General features: G+C 42.1%; 1 protein-coding gene across 2 annotated transcripts in view; it reads left to right on the top strand.

Annotated features, from left to right (window-relative positions):
* The window catches only part of PHAF1 (phagophore assembly factor 1), a 271,043-nt gene that overhangs the window by 205,713 nt on the left and 49,761 nt on the right, over nucleotides 1–15,569 (top strand). For both annotated transcript variants that reach the window (XM_086947677.1, XM_086947678.1), the window contains 2 exons: nucleotides 7,042–7,175; nucleotides 14,458–14,541. In XM_086947677.1, the coding sequence (XP_086803803.1) occupies nucleotides 7,042–7,175; nucleotides 14,458–14,541 (218 nt within the window). The remainder of the gene's footprint in view (nucleotides 1–7,041; nucleotides 7,176–14,457; nucleotides 14,542–15,569) is intronic.

The following is a 15,569-nucleotide window of genomic DNA, read 5'->3' as shown; positions in this document are numbered from 1 at the left end:
ACCCAATATAAAAATACATTAAAATCCATACAATCGATGAGTGAGTATTATATAAAATCGGTAATGTTCATAAGATTTAAAAGCCAAATGCCACGCATGATTTAGTTAGCAGGAAAAGGTGCAAAGCTACATAACCAGAATACAATAATCCCTAGTAAGAAATGGGATATCATAATTCCACGTGATTTATAGGAATTTTACATACATTAAGGGCCCGATTCACAAAAGTAAACCTAGACCTGACGTCCAAGTTTAGACCGGACGTCCAAGTTTAGACCGGACGTCCAAGTTTAGACCTGACGTCCAAGTTTAGACATCAGGTCTAAAGTTAGACGTCCGGTCTAAGTTTACCTTTGTGAATCGAGGCTTAAGTGTGTAAGCAGGAGATGCATAACACTGGAGTATTGAAGGAGCTAATAGGCATTCTAGTTCTGTTCCTGTTTTTCTGCAATTCATCAGCTTTTCAACTGTGACTGAGCCAAATGTCTTCTAAGATTTCAGCGTTAATACCTATTGCAGATGCTAAGAGATGATGTCCTTGTTAGGCCAACATGACATCTGCATTTGGTGCCTTGAATCCAATGACAAAGCTATGGAGCCCCCAAATATCTTCAGGGTCTAGTTCATGCGTACAAGCCAAGTCGAATTCTGCGATCCTCAAGGAATGGTGATTTTTCCGTTCCCAGATTTAGGCTAGCAAAAATGGGAGGCCGCTCTTTTTCCCATCTGGGTCCTAAATTCTGGAGTGCTCTTCCTGTGACCCTGAAGACGGAAACCAATCTTTTTCGTTTCCGCAAGGGACTCAAAACATGGCTTTTTCAGCAGTGATTAGAAGCTACTTATCAGTAAAATCAGCATGTTAGTTCTTCTTCTTTAGTCTGTCCCTGAGCGCCGGGAAACCCACTGCGGGTAGCTGTGCGCATTATAAGTTTAAATAAATAAATAAATGGTCTTTGACTCCTGTTACTTCGTGCACCTGAAGGCCACCAGGTAGGGAAAGGCCAAGTTATTTTTGGCCAAGTCGTTTTTACTCAAGCCCCAAGGGGACATGCCAAAGCATTCTTCTTTGTTAGGTCAGTCTCCACATGTAATGTACTCCCAAGAGATAATGCAGCAAAAAGCACAAAAGTAGCTGTAGGAAGGAGACCTCATTTTCTTACTCAAGTAAAGTATTGCACCCAGGACTATTTGAAGTTTCCATGTCCCTCACTGGCACTGGTCAGTTCTTGTGACGTGAGTTGATTCCATCATTCAAAATGATGAAGCTGAAATTTCCAGCTCTTATCTACTGACCTTGCACAGTTTAAGCCTCTCAGCTACCTTTACTGGGTCTCTTCAAGACTGCTAAGTTACACTCTGCGCCTCTCCCCAAAAGTGGTCTTTCCTGTTGGTTTGGTGACTCCAAATTATTCAGTGCTGTCCAAGGCACCATCTCCTCTTTGTTCAACACTTCCTATGACACTGGTGCTACTTTTGGTCAGCGACGTTAAGGCCTGTTTTGATGATGATGCTCTTTCCAGGGCCAGACATCTGTCCTCATCAACTGCGTTTTGAGCCTGACTTTTGTGTTGCTTTATAAATGATTATGGCTGCCTAGACAGTGATTGATAACCTTCTCCCCTTTCTGACAATGACCAACACCTAAAAGTTCAAGTGGTTTAGAACTGTCTACAGAAGGCAATATCCCATACCCCACTAAACCTCTGCACACTATTCTTTTGGAGCAAGTCTCTTTGTTCACTACATTGGCACGAAATGTGGCAGAAACATTGGTGTTCAATCTTCCCTCTAAGGAGGCAAAACTAGCATTTTGGATGCAATTTTGCAGACCTCTACAATTGTGGAGCCTTTGCTACTTTTCATTGAGGCATTGAAATCTGCCCCGCCTGCTTTTGGGGAAAACCCTTTCTGGGTCTACAGATGACTGGAAAATAAACAACATAGGCCTCCCCTGTGTGACCTGAAATTCTTGTTGTCAGACCCTTCAGCTGAAAGTCTAGTTCTGCAAACCTGCTTTGCAAAATTGAAACCAAATGCCTTTCCCACAGCCTCACCAGACCGAGACTCTGAAGTTTGGACTCTTTGGAACTACAATTAATTGCTTCTAGCAGCCTAACCCGTCACTTGGTAACTGCCATGCACACACTAAACCAATGTGCTCTTTCCATTTGGGAACTATCAAAGCCAATGGTCATTTCTCTTCCAGACCACATGAATACTCATTTGAAATGGTCACCATTGGTATGTCCACTTCCAAACACATCCTGAATTGCAGTTCAGACTCTGCAGACACAGTAGCTCCATCCATGAACACAGATGTCATCCGGTGAGTATGCAGTCTTTACCCCTCAGCACATTACCACACAGGTAAGTACCACACATCCCCTTTTTGATACATTACTCAGTGGTATTTTAGCACGTAGGTATCTTTTTAAATGTCATAATTATGTCATTTAAAATAAAAGTGGGATTTAAGGGTTAAGGGATGGGTCATCGCGGTAGATAAAGGGAGGAAAAAGGTAGGTAATAGCTTTAAAGGTTCCGAGGTGGTTAGTGGTAAAGAGAGGAAAGTGTTTTAGGGTTCAGTGGAGGATAGGAATGTTAGGTCAATAGTTTTTGGGGATCAGGGGAGGGTACAGTTAAAGGTAGGTAAGTTTACTGCAGGGTTTAGGAGTGGAAATTGGTCATGGAGGTAAACGTTTGTAGGGTTTTGGGGCAGGTAGACACAAAGGGAGATAAGGGATTTTTAGGGTTCAGGGGATGGTAGAGGTAAACGGGGGTAAGGGGATTTTATAGGATTCAGGGGACTGTAGAGGTAAAGGGAAATAAGAGTGTTGGAGTTGAGGGGCATTTCGAGATAAATGATGGTAAGGAGATTTTAGGGTTCAAGGGAGGATAAAAATGGCAAGGCATGTTTTTTTGTTTGTTTTTTTCCTTCCTTTTCTTTTTTAGTGTTCTGGTGCTTCGGGGAGGGTAGAAAAGGTAAATAAGAGGTTTCTATGGTTCAGGAGGGGTACAGGTAAAGGTAGGTAAGGGTTTTTTAGGGTTTAGAGTTGGGTAGAGCTAAAGTAATGTCCGAGTTTTAGTGTTCAGGATGGGGTAGAGGTGAGTGGTTTTTAGTATTCATTGGAGGGTTTTAGTGAAAATAAATAGGGGGATTTAGGTTTCATGGGTGGGAAGAGGTTAAGGGTGTTAAACTCCGCCTCCCCCCCCCCCCCCCCCCCCCCCCCCCCCAGTATCTTGTAATGCCCACAGAGAAAAGCCCTGTCCCTGCGGCTTAAAACTTGGGTGCTTTCCACAGGCTTTTCTGGAGTTCCCCAAGCTATGTTTATTGGTATGCCCTGAGATTGCGGGCTGCTATCCAACAAGAAAGCAGATTCATCCATGGAACACTTGTAGAGAAGTAGAGATAAGACTTGCTTGCAGGGCGCAGCCTCATCCACAGTACAGGAGGTTCCAGGGTGTTACAGGCACAACAGTACGAACAGACCATCGTCGTAGCTGATCCGAATGCCTAGAGAAGTGTTGGATCCAAATGACGCCAAAATATTGTCAACACAAGACATCATTCCTCTGCAAATCAAATTTTGAGCTAATATTCAAACTGAAATTGAAAGGATTCAAACCCTCCTTGGCCTCAACAGTGAACGTGCTTGGTTTTTACATAGATTGTGAATATTGGATAGCGTTAATAACGAGCGAAGAAGCTGAAGCTGCCAAGTTTAATATGAGTTATCTAAAACAAATAGATAGGCTTTCCTGTTTTCGGTTTCTATTTTTGGTAAATTCTGGTGGGGTTTTTTCAGTGTTTTCAATATCTTAAAAAACAGTTGTTCTCAGTGGTTACACATTTTTCGCGCCACTAAAAACAACAGAAAAAGTGTTTTTCCAGTGTTTATGGAACGTTTTGCTTTTATTATTGCTTGCTTTCTGAACTGAAAGAACATGTATATAGACAGTGTACTTATAGTGTATATGAGGTCCAAATAGATTTTTGCAAATTAATCTTATTGTAGTACACCATACAATACTTCTTCAGTGAGCCTTTGGGTCATGTGCGCTCGCTCTTTCCTTCTCATGTAAACTTCTGTGAAAAGGCCCTCTCATCATTCATAGCCCCTGGTGCTGTGGACCATCAGCGAAGGGACACAGTTGGTATGACTTTTTCTTTGATGCCACATAAAGCACGAAATGATAAATATTTGTGTTTTGTTCCCGTGCATAAGAAAACAGTGCACCTGAATGGACTAAAAAGGCAATAGCATCCCTCATTAACTCTGAAGATTGTAAAGATGCTTTCAGCATACCATCTAACAAGTGGCAAGGATCTCCTACAGGGAATCACTTCAGCTCAGGTATCAATTTTAACAGGTCATCACACAACTATTTTATATACGTAGCTGAATCACTGCAAATACAAACAATATCACTCCAATCTTTGTTGAACTTGGAAAGAACCTTTTTTTGCAGAGCATTACAAGTGACACTGCGTTCCATGTTTTCTAAAATTCTGGTGTCATGTTTTCACCACTATCCCAGATGCTTGGTGATATATATACTTGTCACTATACCTTGCACTGAATGTTTAAAGCCTGAGGTGTTGGCAATTCACCTACTATCAGTACTGACCCACTAGAAACTATGGTCTGATGTATTAAGGGTTTTGAACCATTCTCAATGGGTAAATGTGATGACACATATTAGGAAAGTTATTGATGAAACCAGCCATTTTACCTATCAGTGAAAGAATCAAATGCAGCCAAAATATCAAACATGAGTTTGATATTTCCTGATTCTCAATAGTTTATAAAAGAATTAAACTAAACCTAAAACATAAAACTAAACCCTGCATCTTTAGACCAAAGGCCACAAAACTGAAAAAAGTGAAAGGAAGAAAAAACAATATTTTAGTGGCATCCCTTTAGGCATCCCTAAAGAACAAAACTCAAGCAGAATAATGTTATCCAGTCTTTCTTACTGCTAGCTTGTATAACAAAGTTACATTGTATTGACCCCTTCAGGAAGAAAAAAATACTTTTACTCTCTTTTTCCATTATTTGAATGGCATTTAGTTTGTGGTTGTCCATGTGTTTTTTCAGTGTTTATATGTTTTCACCGGTGAGGGCTATTGTTCTTTCAGTGGGGTTTTATCAGTTATTATAGGTTTAAACCTAAAACCCCACAGCCTACAAATAGAGCACCCTCTATATAAAGTATATTTGAAGACAGCTGCTCATGTTAGAATTGCATCCATAACACGTCACGTCAGAATCTCGTGTCTGCATTCATCAGTAGTATTGACATTAAAAGCAATACTTAACTCAGCCATGCAGATGATAAGAGAGCAGAAATGCAGCTACATCTCCCCCAAATCATAGGAATTTGTACTGGCTTCCACTAGAGGGCCAGATAAAGTTAAAAATATTCGATCTCACATATAATGAAAGAAACCCAAGTAGACCGGGCGGATTTGATGGTATTGAGTGGTACTAGGCCCTCAACAAGTGTGAAATCACTGCTTGTGGAAAGATAGGAGTTTTAAACAACAGAAGTATTGAGGCAATTGTGTACTGGGCCCTGCACAGGTATTTTCATCTTGCTATCAGTTAAACTAAATACATTATCCTACATACTAGCTTTCAGGAAAGTCCCCGCCTGTTCAAGTTATCTCTGGGATAATTATTAATAACGATTAGAGAAATTTCTAGCACTTCTGTCACAAAATAGCCCCCTATTTAAATGACCTTTTCGGTCTTCCCTGTTTGATCACATCACCCTCTGATTACAGCAGCAGGTCCAGTCCTTGCCCTCTTCTGCTGGCTCTGCTGTCTTAAAACTTCTGACTGCCGCCTGCACCCTTAAGCCACCAGCTTCCAGTGAGGGGAGAGTCTCTTACATTTTCATCAATTGGGAAATGGTAAGGATAGATCACTGGGACTTCCAGCCAACCTGCAAGGGACAGGACCTAACTTTACTGTTCATCCCTCTTGACTGCTCTGTTTCTTTCTGAGGTTGTCTGCCACAAGCCTCTGTTTTGGAGGCTGAACTTAGTGCCCTGCTGATCAAAGGGGCAATAAAGGTGTTGTTTATTTCTGGAGCTTCTGATAGCTTAGCAGTACCTGAAAGTAGCTCCCTGGATTACACCCTTTCACAGAAAGTAATTCAAACGTTCTAGCCATTTTAAACATGGCAGTGCTGCACATGTCTGTATTCTCAAATTCATTTTTTTTCTCCAGAAAAAAGGCAAGATTCCCTTTGAGTGTGTTGCAGCAACATGGAAAGTACATATTTGATAAACAAATTCTGTAGTGACTTCCACCAAAAAAAGCATTACTCCAGGTCAGCAGCTTACTATTTCGCAGCACAGACCATACTCAGTATACTTTTTAAACCCTACTTTTTCAGTCCTGTTGTTTACCTAAGTCATCTTCTTAAGAGAGACGCTGTAGCGATTCTGTTCACACCATACAGCATCTACTGTTATCACACAACACTTTTTTTTAAAAAGTCAGTCACTGCCGTCCAACATGCTTTGCTGTTCTAACTCATTGTGACACTTAGCCAAACCCACCAAGCACATCTTCCCAAGGTGCATCCACATCCGGCTCAAGAGGCTTTGTTTTGCTGCTGTGCAATTCCCATGGATGTTGTGTGTGTCTAGCCATTGACCATATATACCTGTCACTTAGAGTTATGATAAGCATGATGCAACATATGTATCACTTTATAAATCTTACAAGATGATGTATAAATGTTTGATAAGTATAGGATTGTCTCATAAATAAGTAACAATTGACTTGCTTACAATTATTCTGAAATACAAAATTCAGGAGAAATTGCATTTGGTTCAAGTTGTACAGGAACAAGATTATGAACTCAAAATACCTTCAGAGCAAAACAGCACAAATGTTAGAGACCTAGTTATAGGGTAAGCCTTAAGCATATAAATGGTTCTAGGCAGTAAATATTTATTGGATAATTGGTGAAAAGAATGTAAGTGTTTAGATAAACAATTAACTTTCTCTCTTCTCCCTACTCTAGGCAGTGGGCCCGGGGTAATGGCTGATGCTAAGATGCGGGTATCGGAGCGCTGTGTCTATTTTGGGGATTCCTGCCAAGATGTTTTAAGCACACTAGGGTCTCCTCACAAGGTTTTCTACAAGTCTGAAGACAAGGTAAGGTAATGCTAAATGCAGCAAGACAGTGAGTCATAGAAAGCATTTATCCAGTGAGACGGCACGTCATAGGCTCTAACTGCGTATTTGACATGGTAATGAACTGTCGAAAATGTTACTTTCCGGTCTGGTTATCAACTGGAAATATGCTGTGTTGGAATCAGATTTGCGTGATATCACTATTTTCATGGCTTAGAAAGGTTTGATAATAAAATAACATTATATTGTGTTACTGTTTCATAGTTTGTATACTCCAAAATCAGTTTTCAGAATGATCTATTTTATCTATTAGCCTTACCTGGCTTTCTCTCTTTTTGGAAGACAATGTTAAGACAATGTTGATATGGAAATTACTTGGAGAATAGTAACTGTATACATTTGGTGTACCACAGTTGCCAAATGCTAGAGCATCTATTTACTGACAGTTGATCTTTTACAGGATCAGATGTTATTGAATACTCTCCCACTTCAGATTTAAAATTCTCTACTAAGCTTAACATCGTCTGATCCCATTCACATGTGCATTTCTACAATCATGTGCGCTTGCTTTCACCCACACTCCTATACCTATTAAAGCATCCTAACTTCACCAACAGGCATGACATCGATATTATTGTTTACCACTCATAAAGTGTTAATGAGCCATATTTCCCCCCATTAAAACTAAAGAAAACAGTTGCCCAGATCAAGGTATGATGTCCATGTGGTCAAAGAATGTTTTCGCATGGTTTGAGTACTGAATATACTCAGAAAACAAGTTCCACAATTGGAACATTATGATACATTTTCCTCAAGAGTTAGAGCCAACAGGATGGTGTACTGTGAATCTGTGGCAGAGTCTTAAATGATCCTTAAACTAATTCTGATGGATACTTATATCTGCAAAATTTTGAATATCCTCAGATGCCAGACTAAAGCCAGAAGATTTAAGCAGCATTGCTCTTGCACACTAATCGGTCGCATCATGTTGCTCCATGCCTACTTCATTCTGTCCTGTGCCTCCTTCATTCCATCCCGTAAGTGACAAACGGAGCTGCAAATAAGTGTCACCTCTGTGAGTTGAAGCCAGTTCCTTCCTTTCTGCATCTTTTACACAGTTCCAGAGCTAGCTCCTAGCTTTCTTCTCATCAGTTAACAAGATTGTTCTACAAAATCCGTTTTCCTATGTGCAAGGGATTTCTGTCCCTTCCTACAAATAGAATGTTTAAGCCATGTAGTAAATGTCACAAACAGATGTCTGTGACAGATCCCCTTGAGGTCTGCCTCTGGTGTTTGGTGCACATCTCCAAGTCTTGCGAGGAGTGCGTGCTTATTAACCCGAAGGTGATCTGGGAACGGAAAGGGAAGCTGTATGTCTCCAAAATTAAACTGATGTTCTGCTCCCGTTCGAAGTTGTGCGAAAGACCTGTTTTCGCTTTCAAAGCATTTTCTGCAGCAGGTCTTTGTCGAGGTCGAAGTCTTCTGGTAAGTGAAATCGGAAGCACAAGAATGTTAAGTGGGATTCACCCCAGTCCTGCCACTCTCAGCCTGAAAAGTCTCAATGACATCCATCTGGCTTCAAGAGTTGCAGGCCCTTTTGACAAATAGAGCCAGAGAGATGATTCTGGCCACAGAAATATGGACAGGCTGTCGCTCGAGTTATTTCCTTGTGCCGAAGACAGAGGTCTTCGCTCTATTTTTTATCTCCTTCCTCTGAAAACTTGTAATTCAAGACGGTCAAGTTGTCCCAATTTCTGTCTGCCCTGGGTCCAAGTGACTGGATGGTGGCTTTTGAACTGGAGGACACCTGCTTTTTTGTAGCTTTTCTGCAGTTCCACAGGTGTTAATTTGGGTTCAGGGTTTACCAAAAGCATTTTCTTTTTGCTGTGCTCCCCTTCAGTCTCGCCTGTGCCCCTCTGGTGTTCACAAAAGTGATGGTGTGGTCACAGCACACCTTCAGCGGTTTGGGGTTCCAGTTTTCACTGGCCTCAGTGACTGGCTGTTGAAGGCAGGCTCGCCACAGTCCGTCATAAACCACCTCCAGATGAGTGTTGGGCTTCACTATCAACAAAAAATACATTTACAGTGAGTCCTTGGCAGAGGCTCCCTTTTGTATTGGAGCTATTCTGGATATCTTGCAGTTTCGGGCCTTCCCTCTGACACATATCTAAGATATTTGGGCTAGGTTTCTGATGTTTCAACCTCAGTCCAGGGCCTCGATAAGAGTTGCTCCGAGGCTTCTTTGTCTATTGGCCTCCTGCATCGGGTTCGTTGACTGTGCCAGGTGGTATATGGGTACTTTGCAGTGGAACCTGAACACTCCATGAGTCCAGCACCAGGGAAACTGTCTGATAACATCCAGGTTTCAGAGGAGACTGCAAAAGAAGTGCAGTGGTGGTTGATCGACTGAAGCGGGATCGGTGGCGGTCACCTCTTCCTTCCCTACCCAGAGCTAATGGTAGTTGCATTTCTCCGCTTGGCTGGTCATCTGGGCGAGATGGAGGTCAGAGGACTCTGTTCTTTGACATAGCCCCGACTCCACATCGACCTGTTTGAGTTGCAGGCCATTCACCTGGTACTGAATCGTTCCTACTGTCCATCATGGGGAGACTGGTTCAGGTTCTCCTGGATAGCACCACTTCTATGTGGTACTGCAGGGAGTTGTGGGATCCTGGGCCCTCTGTCAAGAGGTTTTTCATCTCTGTAGCGGGCAGGAGTGTCTGGGCATTTCCCTGGCATGAACCACATCGCAGGATCTTTGTGCAGGGTGAACAAACGCAGGCTCTAGTGCCTAATGTACTCTGAATTGCGGTTATATCCTGAGTTGGACCAAGGCAGCTTCCAACAATCGGGAGCACCCTGGCTTGATGTTTTTGCCAACATTAGCAGCACACAGCAGCAAAAACTTTGCGCGCTGGAGTTTGAAAAAAGGCTAACTCTTGGAAATGCATTCTGGTTGGAGTGGAGTATGGGACTCCTGTATTCCTTTCAATCACTGCCTCTACTGCTCTGAGTTCCGAGGAAAATCAGGAACAACCGGGCCCAAGTTGTCTTAGTGTCTTTGGATTGGGTCAGTCGAGTATGGTACCTGGAGCTTTTGGGCACGAGTATCTGCCCTCCAGCCAGGCTTAGAGAGATCTCTTGTTGCAGTTGTAGGACCAGCTGTTGTACCACCAATGCTGTCCCAAACAATGACATTCAGGGGCTAAGAATTGACCAGGTACTTCCTTTGACGAAAGTGTGATTACAAGGATGGATTGTCCCTGTCTCTTCTGGGGTTCAAAGTATTCCTGTCCAGAGGAAAACAGCTGGCTTATTCAAATTGGAATGTACGTATCCATGGATGTATGCATACTTGTGAGTGTTTCTAATTTCTACTGTCTTAGAATGAACCACAGTTCGATTTGCATCATGATTTTCAAGTGATCTTCTTGCTCCTGGCGAAGGCATTATGGTGAATGACAACGTAACATGTGGACATGGCCACTTGAAGCAGTGTTAATAATCATCTCGAAGCATGAACATATACATTTGTACGTTTTGAATCTTACCTGGGCAACACATGAATAAATGCAACTTATGGGATAACCATCTAGTTAATGTTGATATCTTTTTAAATAAAGTCCCTCAGATAAAAATATCAAGAGCTCCCTCACACAGGGTAGTCATTCCAGAAGCACTGTCATCTTGGATGACAGACTCCATGATGAAGCATGCCACAGGTACCTCTGGGTGAGAGTCCTTTTGAGATATCTTTTGGGTCCATTCGTAGGGTTTGAACCAAGTCAAGCACGGGTCCAAAGAGATCAAATTACGTGTTTGATAATTAGGAAACCTTATCTCCAATGTTTGACAGCATTAATCATTACACCTTGAGATGGGTATAGATAGCATACAACATATGGGTGCTGAATATCTGGGGTTGCTGAAGGTCAAGGACCTCTTCAATCCACCTCATGACCTCCGCAAAAGAGGCCATCCCCTCAGCAGCTTCGGGGAGAGACAAGCCTGCTGTCTGTGGAAGTGTGCAAACCACCGGCATCCTGAAGTTCAGTGTGCCAATGGTCCTCTTTATGTTGAGGAGTAAACTTATCACCTTTGCCATAGTCCGTGTTATGGGAATCTAATGCAAAGAGCTGATGCAAGGTCTGAGCTCTACCATGTGGTAGGGGCAAGGTATCGGAATTTGAGGGATTGGTTATAGGCTGCACCCCATCAGAAAGCAGCCTTGGTCAAGGTCGATTCGAAGATGACTCCGAGTTGGAGACTTCTTTAGGTATCCGCACCTCTTCCAGCGCCGACTGTGCTTGCACCAGTTTCGATAAGAAGGGAACCTGTGCAGAGAGTGGCACCAGAACCGAAGTCTGTGCCAGTGCGGAACCTGACTCTGGTTCAAGACAGTCTGTGAACCTGTCAGTGGGATCACAACTAGAGGCCTCTGCGGATCCTTGGAGCTTAAAGGCGCACCAGAGTTTGCTGGAAGCGTGCTTAGTATATCCGGCATAGTCTCCCTAAAGGCCTCAATTTTCTGCAGTATTGCCTGGAAGCTCTGGTTGCATCAAGACTAAACTCTGAATCAACCCCTTAGGAGTTCTGGAGTGAGACCTGGAGGGACGTTGACACCCTTGCACCCTCTCTGGAGTCCGAGAGTGACTTTGAATGCGCCAAGGACCTGCTGCGGGAACGACTTCAGGAACAGGACCTCCATTTTTACTTTGACTGGCCAATGGCACAGTGTCTTTTGATGCTTGGCAGCGGAGAGTTTCACCTTGCTTCTCCGTATGGCCTTCGGGTTAATATGAGCACAGTTGTTGCAGACCCTGGAGTCGTGCTCTGACCCCAGGCACAACAGGTATACCAGGCTCTTCCTTGGCCTAATGCACGCCTTAAGCTCCGACTTAGTCCCAAGGGTAAGCCTAAAACTAAGACTGTCAATCCTAGAATAGATCTTAAGATTAATGCTGATACCATAATTCATCAATATCAATTGTTAATTTTGTCAATAATCAAAATGAAGTAATCAGTAAATCCATAGTAAATGCATTAAGCGTGTTCCATAAAAGAAAGAATCCCTGTTCTAGGAATGAGCCAGCCAATCCTCTTTCGATGTGCTCATGGGAACAGGATCACTCCTCGTCTTCTCACAGGAACACAATGCTCCTAACATTGCAGCCTTCAATGTCGCAATTATTTTTGTATCACCTAGCGGTTTCATCTGGTCTACTTTGATTCATTCTCCAGTTAAAAAATACTTTTCATATCTATCTTTTCAAATAGCAAGCTTATTTATTTGTTACCAGCTAACATTGTGTAAATAGATACATTCATGAAATTATATAAAATCATTTAGGGAGCCATTAGACGTTATGGGAAACATGTCCATGAGAAGGTCAGGAAATTACATAATGACTGTATTAAGCAATCCTTAGCCATGGCAGCTTGTCAGGCGGTTTTGCTTCAACTATTCAGGCCTAGTACGAGTAAATATGATTGCCTACAACAATTTTGTCATTTAAACGCATTTATGTTCCATAAAACCTACACATTAATTTTCCATATTATAATAAACTATATTATTTTCTCAATGCTATAAAAACACAACTGTATATCATAGCAATTGTCAATTAAATGATTGGTGAAGAAACGTAAGCCACTTACCTATACCTCTTGGTTTCTTACATTGAGGCCATTTGTAAATTCATACCTACCCTGTCTCTGTTTACATGTAATATAATACTGTGTTGCATAATTTGAATTTGACTAGTGAATGTGTGTCTGGGGAGCATGATGCCTGTAGGAGCAGTAGAGTGGGTGAAATCGGGCACTACTGATCCTAAACAAAGGCTGTTCTTTGTATACTATTCTGCCTTTTTTAACCCTATACTGTTGTTTGTGTTATTTAAATTGCCTTTCTGATATGGGGGAATAATAAATATTGTGCAGATATTTTAAACATGTAATGCAGAAGAACTACATGTTCGAAGCATGTGAGCTGTTGGTCACATGCTATGCATAGCCTGCCATCTAGTGTTGGATCCGGATGTTCGCACTTTGTTTTTGTTCGAAGAAGTCTTTTCCAGTCACGAGGTAGGTGACTTCTCCTTTTGGAGATAGTGCGCATGGTCATCGGCTCTATTGTTAGATTGTTTTTTTCCGCCATCGGGTTCGGATGTGAATTGCTGCGCTCCGGTTCGGCACCGTTTCTCAGGTTCCCTTTGACACGCAATTCACTACCCTCACCGGTATTGTTTCTCAATCGCGTTTCCCATTCTGCGCATATCGTTTCGACTCAACGATCTTCAATCTGAAAACTTGTGAAGGGCCGTTGGGCCTACCCGCGCAGGGCTCGCTAGCAGTCGATGAAATTGACTCCATTCAAGCTCTATCCCGGGTGTCACACCAAGTTTCCGCCACCTACCTGTATGAAGTGTGCAACCTCTGTTTATCCTGTAACACGACAAAAAATGCGACACGTGCTGATCGTTTCGATCAAAAAAGACGCTCCGTGACCGTCTAGCTCGACGTTACGAGATGCAACACCAAGGCAGCTCCGTACAGAACATCTTCGGCAAAGATTCCGACCGACAAGAAACACAAGCTCAAGGAGCCGAGGAAGAACAACATATCTCCATGTCCGAAGGCCGACTCTGACATGGAAGAAGGATCAAGTTACACCGGGTCATCGTACCACGAGTACAGAAGCCCTCTTGCCCCAACAACACAAGACCAAAAAGGCTCTGGTTCTTCTTCTGCCTGTGGGCCAAGGTTGGCACTGAGAAAATGTTTTGAGATGTCTACCTTTCAGATTTTTTCAGCATCACTGCGGCGTAAACATTGCCATTTGATTCAACCTCTGAACATTGTTCCTCTGACTAGGTATCCCGCGTTTAGCAGACTCAGATAATCGTATGAGGATCGACTCCACTCCAGATTTGAACAATAATGCGTCCAAGGGTACAACACTACATCTCCCAGAATCTAACTCCATTATCACCCTCTGCTGCAAACAATCAAACAATGGAGCCGCTGCCCATGCGCACTATCAACGAAAGGAGGAGTCACCTACCTTGTGACTTGAAAAGACCCCTTTATTTAGAAAGGGTGGTTCCATGGTAGGATTCAGTGATTATCAAGTGGAGGTTACAAATTCTGAGCCTTGAACTTTGAAAGAGCTGCTCTTCAGCTGCAGGTTTCTCAAATTCCTTTTGTTTATTAGAGAATAAATTACCTTTCACTGGTCATGTTCGATTATGGTATAATCTGTTTCCTTTGGTGATAATAGATGTTTTTACCTTTTTTCCAGATGAAAATCCATTCCCCATCACCTCATAAGCAGGTTCCTTCAAAGTGCAATGACTACTTCTTTAACTACTTTACCCTTGGAGTGGTAAGTTGTATTTCATGTTATCAAATTATTACAGTGGCATCCTTCAACTCATCCTGTTAGAAGTTCAAAACACAATTTTTGTTTTCAAGTTTAGGGCTTTGACTATTTCTAAATTCAGAGGCACTCAGGTTTTTGGCCAAAGATATAAACATAGAACTGTTTAGAAAGGTATTTCGAAAAATGATTGTACAGTGTCACTGGCACAGGCAAATGCATTAAACCATTAGTTAAATATTGCATTCATTGCAAAGTAAATAACCAAGAAATTATTATCCAAACTGCAGATGGCCACATTTTTAAATGAAGCATTCTTTCAAGCTTGCTAGATCTCTTCATGCTAAATAATGTGCAAGTGTTCCCTTTCTTCATCTGGAAATGTATTTATACCAGAATTCTAATTCTGAATCGCGCCACCTCATCTGAGAACTGTGCCGCCTCCATCGGTCATTGGGTTACAGACCACCATCAGGAAAAATTCAGGAAATCAGTCCATTCACCAGCAAGAAGGTCAGACCTCTACTTAGAGCCAGCACTTTTTAGTGTGAATCACGCAACATGTTTTTTGTTTCGACTAAAGCCTCAGTTAAAGGATTAAGGGCTCTAACAAGAACGTTGCAAAACATGCCAAAATTTTTCTAACAGATGAGTTGTGCAGGACAGGAAAATTGTATTTGGTGCTTGAGAAGATTAGAAAAAAAGATCTTGTGCAAGGTTAAAATCAATCCTCCATATGGTTGTCTATAAAAATGCTTATGCGTTGTTTGTTAAAATGGTACACTTCGGATAATTTCTGATGTTGTAAATAGGATATTGCAAACATTCTCGTAATTTGTAATGAAGTAGGATAGCAATATTTTTATAAAGGAAAAAAAACCTGAAAGAACAGGCTTTTTAAGCACCACACTTGGGGGCTGATTAGGATGTTGACGGTCTGAACGCAGGCAGCCTTTCGGTCCAACTGATTGCACTAATGCAAGACTATAAATCAGGCTTCTCCAACAAGGAGCTCAGGAGCCCATAGTATCTGA

Source organism: Lissotriton vulgaris, chromosome 12 (assembly GCF_964263255.1).
Source record: "Lissotriton vulgaris chromosome 12, aLisVul1.2, whole genome shotgun sequence".
NCBI lineage: Eukaryota > Metazoa > Chordata > Amphibia > Caudata > Salamandridae > Lissotriton > Lissotriton vulgaris.
The sequence above is the reverse complement of the archived record's forward strand: the minus strand, read 5'-3'. Positions and strand labels throughout refer to the sequence as shown.